This window comes from Mytilus trossulus, chromosome 11 (genome assembly GCF_036588685.1).
Source record: "Mytilus trossulus isolate FHL-02 chromosome 11, PNRI_Mtr1.1.1.hap1, whole genome shotgun sequence".
Taxonomy (NCBI): domain Eukaryota; kingdom Metazoa; phylum Mollusca; class Bivalvia; order Mytilida; family Mytilidae; genus Mytilus; species Mytilus trossulus.
The window spans coordinates 19,979,556-19,987,358 of NC_086383.1; the positions used below are offsets into that span (position 1 = coordinate 19,979,556).

The 7,803-nt window shown below is 34.7% G+C and overlaps 1 protein-coding gene across 1 annotated transcript; it reads right to left on the bottom strand.

Moving 5' to 3' along the window:
• Window positions 1-397: 397 nt before the first annotated feature.
• LOC134690827 (uncharacterized) lies at window positions 398-2,673 on the bottom strand. The gene is made up of 2 exons (XM_063550928.1): window positions 1,979-2,673; window positions 398-1,020 (listed from the first exon to the last, which is right to left on the bottom strand). Exons 1-2 carry the CDS (start codon window positions 2,646-2,648, stop codon window positions 623-625), a joined length of 1,068 nt encoding a protein of 355 aa, XP_063406998.1. The 5' UTR covers window positions 2,649-2,673; the 3' UTR covers window positions 398-622.
• Window positions 2,674-7,803: the final 5,130 nt, after the last annotated feature.

Sequence of the window (7,803 nt, forward strand, 5' to 3'; positions counted from 1 at the left end):
ATTATATAAGCCTTTTGCATAAAAATGCCAATATGCCAATACCTAGTATGTCGAATGAACAATTTGTTCGCATATAGGTGCATTGTACATGTTTTAAGGCTTCTGTCCGTGAACAGATGGACATTGTTTACTCTGAAATCTTTCGGCCGTTTTAGTTTTAAAATCTGAAGCGTAACCATAGTATAATTGCTATATGAGATCATATGAAATGACTGAAAATCGTGATTTGTTCGCATATAGGGAAACACCTTGTAGGTTGTATATTAAAGTAACATAACTTTTAAATTACCTGCTTTCTTAAGTTTTCGGCCAAATTCTTTTTAAAACATGATGATTTCAACCTTTCCCTTTCGTTAATATTTAAGCATTTTCCCTTAGAATTACACAATTTGTTTGGTAAATATCCACAAAAGAAATTTTTTAAAGATACATTAGTTTTACATATATGACGGAAAAGGACTGCAGTATCCGCAAATTTAAAGTAATTTTAAGCTAAGGGAAGTCATTTGATAAAAAAAACAAAAGGACAAAGTCAAGTGGTGCAAATCATTTGAATAGAGTATCTTTGATTTTGCCATATGCGGTGTTAATTAATTTTCGGAATGGTGTCTTCGCGTGCATATCATAAAATCTTTACGATTGTTAAACAAGTTGACGGATTAAATATAATGTTGTTGCTCTCTGCTTTTACGACAATGGTGTCGCCTGCTACCAGTTCTACAGCTCCCATTCCAGATCCCGATGTGGCAGCGTGCAATGGAGATTGCTCAGTACCACTACTCGTATACAAAACGGAAATCACCTGGGAGTTTCTGAATATTTTAATATAAGCGGAGGTAGTACCAGTTATTAAATTCATAAATACAACGTACAGTCCACTTTCTCTGCACGTGAAAACTCCCGTTTTGGTAAAAGCTGATAAGTTCTGTATTCCTTCGTGAAACAAAACACGTGGAAACTTGATGACATCAGATATGCTCATTGTTGAATAGCTTATCGCTGTACAAGATGTCAATGCAACTGAAAAAATGAAAGTAATAGAACATGTCAATATGTTCAATCAAAAAATTATCAATTATGTGTGTAACTGATTCAAAACCACTTGGAATGCCCGTACACTAAATAACTTAATGGCGAACCGTATATTGTAATTCTTGCACTGTGAAATACGTTACTTTACTGTACGCCAAAGTTACAACTATTACCTACTTGCAAGATGATATTATTTTTCGCCTTGCAGCTTGAGCGGCCAGTTTATTTTTGGAGCATTTCCTGTGCGATCGATATAGGATATAAGTTTTAATAGATGAATTTTTAGAAAAAGGCCATTTTGAATTCTTCAAATTAAAGCATATTGCAGTATATTAATCTGTGCGTTTGACTGACTGACTGACAATCATCGAGAGCGATTCAAGAATTATACTTTATTTCCCGATGAAATACAAAAATTACGCGTCCTGTTCCAATGTTTTAAAAACGCGAAGTGGTGTATTTCTGTACCAAGTCAGACTATCAATGTGTTGTTTTTCTTTTAAAGTTTATTGAGGAATCGGATTCTGGTGGTTTGTCTGTGTTGTGTGAAAGTTTAACGATTCCCTGGTGTTTAATTATAGGTGAGATTTCAAGCGATTCTTTCAAAATGTGCAATATTTTCAGAGATTTCATTGTCGATGTTTCACGGTGTTATGCGATGCTTTTAGCGATTCTAGTTTTCCTTGTTGCTGCATTATATTAAAAAAAAAAAGACATTCGCGGCAAAGGTCGCAAAATAATTGAATTAGCGCTGGTGCATTTTACAGACTCGTTTTGGTGAAAGTGTTGTTTGCATGTTAAAGTCACAATCACTTCTAAAATCGTAAATATACGTTGATAGAGGGTCTTCCCATGGATAGAAACATGCACGTGCCTTTGCCGATGCGGCTTTAATCAAACATCGATCTATGAATCTATACATATTCAACTCAATCGGACGACTTACCTTTAGATGACATTGTTTTGACCTTTTGTTGCAGGGATTCCTGTGTCATGTTAATACGCCTAAAGCTTTGATTCACACTTTGTTCATTATCGTTACTTTTCCTAAGAAGTGCGATAAAGTCCTGTTTCCGGGCAATACTATCTAACTTCAAGTCATTTACGTCACCCTTCAAAATGTGAAGCTCATGTGTTAACTGAGAACAATCCGAGGTTGAATTATTGATTTGCTTCAATTCCGAAAAACTGTTTACATTTTTTAGTGCGTTTATATCTTTTTCTACTGCAAGTGTCCTTTTTGAATAATCAATTTGTTCTTTTAAAACAACTTCATAATTGACAGCCAACAAATCGGTTTCATTTTGTAAGTTTTGAAGGATTATGTCAGAACAAGCATATGTTTTGTTCTCTAATAAATTGATTTTTGCTTTCATAATTAAGTTTTCCTGTTCGACAGCAAACATTCGCTCATGTATCTTCGTAACGTACTGTTCCAAACGTAACCTGGATTGTCGTTCTTGGTATATCATATCCATTAATGTATTGTAGTGACTGTCGGTTAAAAAGGCTCCATTGTTAGTCCCAGCTGATCGCGTTGTTTTATCATTCACCAAAAAGGAAATCGAAAAATCAAACACCAGAGCAAAAAACACAAGTGATTTAAAACCTCTCATATTCGTTTCTGTTCTTCAGTTAACTGATAAGTGTGTTAAAAATAGTAATGTAAACTTCCTTGTCGGTTTTAAATTCTTCTATTTCTATGTATGTGTCAACTGTTTTGTGGATTTTTACTGATAAAGATACATTTATTGATTATTGCACTTCAGACTTACCATAAACGAACATATGTTTATATATATATGTTGTGTACAAGTTATCATTTTGTACAAATTATAATTTGTACAAAAATATTGTACAAATCATAATTTGTATTTGACTTTGTACAAATTGTAATTAGTACAAAAAGTGATTGTGCAAATTACAATTTGTACAAAATTTGACTCAAATTCACTTATATCTTGTACAATAATTTATGGTATGGATCTTGTCATATAAAAGCATTGATACACACCAAAGAAGTTGTATTCCATGACCACACAATCAAACTTATTAACAAAATACAGAAATATTTCTGTATCATTGTTTGAGTATGTGAGTGAATTATGGCAATGGGAATAACACGGAATCATTAGCTTTTCACATTCCTATGTGCCTCCAAAATAGATAAAAAAAAAATCCTGCTTTTATAGCGAATATGGAAGTGCACAAATGTTGTTGTGAAAAAATTTCCTATAGCAGTTCAGATACTGTACCAAAATTCTCCAGATGCAATTATTAGACAAATATATCGGTGACTAGTTGTGGTATGATCATACTGACATTATACCCAATAGCAAGTTCTTATAATTTCTGTTTTGATTTCATGGTGATTTGTCTTGGATCTGTTGGTCAGACAGCACACGGTTCCTGTCACATATGATTGGTTTTTCAACGTTAGTGTTATCCTAATTGCTTCAATTTCTACATTGTTCTATGATACTATCAAAATTGTCACTGAGGCCAATTTTTATGCCCCACCTACGACAGTAGAGGGGCATTATGTTTTCTGGTCTGTGCGTCCGTTCGTCCGTTCATCCGTCCGTCTGTCCCGCTTCAGGTTAAAGTTAATACTATCTGAATTTTCAATGTGGCCAATTTCTATTTAACTATCACGAGTTCTTAGCGAGGCCAATTTCTAATATATTTTCATAATTTATATTCGGCTATAATAATTAACTAGCATGCATGTACCAATTACATTTGCTGTCTCTAGGTGTTTTTGCATTTGAAATAAGGTTTAGAAGGTTCTATAGTGTGTATATATTATTTTTTATAACACAATCCATACTATAAATTATTGTACAAGTTAAAAGTGAATTTTAGTCGAATTTTGTACAAATTGTAATTTGTACAGGCACTTTTTGTGCAAATTACAATTTATACAAAGTCAAAATACAAATTATAATTTGTACAATTTTTTTGTACAAATTATAATTTGTACAAAATTATAACTTGTACACAACATATATACTATATAAAAGTAAATAGTTATTCTGCGTCATTTGGTCAATGTTGAAGAATTCTCTAATTGGCAATCATAGTGTAACGGTTGTTGGTTCTGGATTTTATACTATTTTTTATGCGGCGTTTTGCATTTGCGCCGATCTGCATTTCATTTGCGCCGATTTTTTATGTTGTTCCTACTATCAATACAGTTTGACTTTTTTCACAGCCAAGCTTTTGTTGATATCTGCTTTTTGTGGTGACAAATAGGACCAACGTTACGAAGGAAGTGCTTCGATTGGGTAATCCAGGAGCGGATCCCCGTCAAACACAACCAAAACATAAATATTTCGGTGAGCTCGTATGATTTTTATACTTTAAATACTGATATTTTTTTTTAATTTTACAAACAATTGAGCAGACGAAATTTTGCATTTGAAAAAAAAATATAGTTCTCGTCACCAAATTAAAATTTGTATTTATATCATAATAATTTGCATATAATTGGACTGTTTTATGTAATACTTGTTCTTTTTACAAGTGCCAGTCTGGCTAAGAATCAGGCAGTGGTGAAAACATGACAAAAAAACCCACCCAATTTGACATTGATTTCAGTTCATAATGTGTAGTTATGCACAAAAATAACATTCATTTCCATTTTCTGTTCTGGTAATAGAAGATACAATTTGGTTGAAATGCACTAGAAATTAACAAATAAGGGGAGATAACTCTGTAATTTGCTATCATTCTAACCAATTTTCTAATGAAGTTATTTGATATTACCAGACACACACAAACGAAAGACTAATACTTTTTAACTAAGAATGATGGTTAGTATTGAATAGCATGATTAGCTTGGTAGGTTTTTTCTAACCATATTTTAATTTTTACCTAAATTGCCTGATTCTTACAAAGACTGGCACTTAAGAATACAGAATTTCTCAGTCCAAAGAGTACATCGATAGGAGGTACAAATAATTACGAAAAAAGCTACTGAGAAAATATTAATCCAGTTCAAAAGAATTAAAAACTTTGTTTTTCAAAAACTAGGAACTGTAAAATTTACTTGCATTCTCCCATATTCTGCGTCAAACTTTAATCAAGAAAGAGGTCATAAAACAGATACTTTTTTAGAAACAGACGAGTTTATCAAACAGGAAGTTTAGCTTTTAAACACACAAATTGAACAGTTAAACACATCTGTTGGGAGGAATACGCTTAAAATTTCAGACAGATACTAGTATTATTAAAACAAGATCACACAACAGACAGCATATTAATTTTCACCTAAGAGACGGGCTTCATCCTAAAGGAATATTAGCACAAAAGTGGTTGAGAAGGTTACAACGTTTGCCAAAAGTGTTGGTCAGATAGGGAATCATTTTTAGTACACGTCGATCGACAGGAATTACAATCTTTATAAATTGCAATTGAATAACAGACATGAATGCGATACAGTAATCGAGACGGGTAATGATAGAAGAGTTAGCGAAGATTCCCAGCCTAATGGTGATCAGTTAGGTATAACAATGCTTAAAGTTTAAAAAAAAGAATGGATAATGACATGGAAACCTTGGCTGACATCATAACTAATATGTTTAGAAAACAAGATGTGGTTTCTGCCAATACAATGCAACTAGTCTACCAACAAAGCAGAACTTTAGAAGAGTTGAATAAAAAAAAATCAATACCTTTTTGCAGAACCGGGAGACATTAAAATATGATCATAAGAGCACAGGAAAAAGCACTTCCAGTTACACAGACAACGATTTCTCTTGATCTTCTATTTGTTCAATGTATAGATTATTTGACGCCAATTATGAACACCGAGACCCTAAATTATGTGAAAACAAACCAGTTGACAGTTTCTAGGGTGGTCAAGGGAACAGTCCCAGACAATCTCTGTTCGATCAAGATAGCAAGCCGACATCAGATTTACAGGTTGGTCGTAGGAACAGTCCCAGACCTACTTCATTCAATTTAGATGATGACAAACAGACCGGGAGTTTGCAGTTTGGTAACGGAAACAGTCGCAGGCCAACTGCGAACTCACCAATGCAGAAATTGCTGAAGAAGTAAGGCGATTAGTTTCTAGAGCATACCCAACAAGCTATAGTAGTATCGAGCTACAAGAGGAACTAGCAACGGAACACTTTTTGAAGGTCCGGAAGAATCCCAAAATAGCATATGAAGCTTTAAATCGTCGACCTAAGACTATCTTCAGCACTAGATATTGTATTACAACTACAACACAATGACCATGCTACGTTGGGAAGAAATGTTAATTTGAGTACAAACAACGTTTCAGACGCGCTACCTGGAAAGACGAGAATGACGTAGATGAAAACAGTTATGACCAATATGTAGACATGGAAACTGTTAGACATTTGGCAACTTCATTTCGGAAACCAGATAACCAAAGTTTACAGAATGAAACCATAGCTCGTAGAGATCTTTAAGAAAGGTCCATGCTGACAGATTCAAAACCAACTTCCTCGACAACACAGCCAACGGGATGTTATTTTTGTGGCGATAAAGGCCATTATAAACGTGATTGTTCTTACAGATCACGATCCCCCTATCAGGAGACAAGATACTGGTCGTGAAAGGAGACCTGAATATAAGATCGGCAGGGGACACGGTTTATTTAGTCCAATTCAATTCAATGGCAATAAGGTCTATGCCGTAGCAGATGTAACGATACTTTCAAGATCTTTTGCAAGTTATATTGGGTTGAGCGGTACTACGAGTATGAAAGCTTGATCGTTGAATGTAGACAACGGATAAAAATGGAGGCTGACATGAATGTGGTTGCAAAGCGTAGACTAAGAAAGACAAAGATCATTTGGCAAGTGTTCATGAGATGAGAAACGATATCTTAATTGGACTGGACTTTTTGACAGAAGTAGATGGTATAATAATGGCCAGCAAGGTGATCGGCTGATAAAAGATGAGCTTATTCCAGGAAGGTATCGAAAAGAAACTGATTACCAAATATCTAGAGTTACGGTTGCAATTGAAACCACGTTGGACCACATGGCAGAGACACATGTGATTTGACAGATTGACTGTTGTGTTGTTGGTGTTTTGGACCCGGCATCTTTACAAAACAGCTGCCACACTGGATCCTTTTACAGGAAATGATATGAAAAATACCAATTAGAGTAATCAATCCAACGCAAAAGAAAGCTTGTAGAAATAGTTGTGATTGACAGTGGGGATCCTGATACCTATAACAGAGACATCGAAATATCTGATTATGCAGACATTTTGCTAGAATATTTATAGCCTATTATGGATTCAACGGGAGACAACCTTACATCTGACAAGGAAAAAGAGGTTGCGAGAATTTTAATGGAATTCAAAATCATATTTGCTAAGAACGATGAAGATCTTGATTGCTTTTCTGGTATTCAACATCAAACAAAGACTGGCGAAGCTAGGCCAATTCCTCACCCACTCAGACGCACTCCATTAAGGATTCCAAAGTGAAGAAAAAGCGCACCTCGACAACTGTAAGTTGTACCGTCTCATCCTAAATGGTCAGCACCAGTTGTTCTTGTGAGGAAAAAGATGGAGGTATAAGATGGTGCATTGACTTTAGGAAAATCAACGCAGTAACTAGCAAAGACTCGTTTCCTTTCCTGAATATCGAAAAATGTTTAGACACCTTAGCAGGAGGGAGTGTATTTTTCACACTGGACCTTCAGAGTGGGTACCATCAAATAGAAGTTGCACCCAAGATCCATGCAAACCAGCATTCATAACTCGTTACGAACTGTTTGA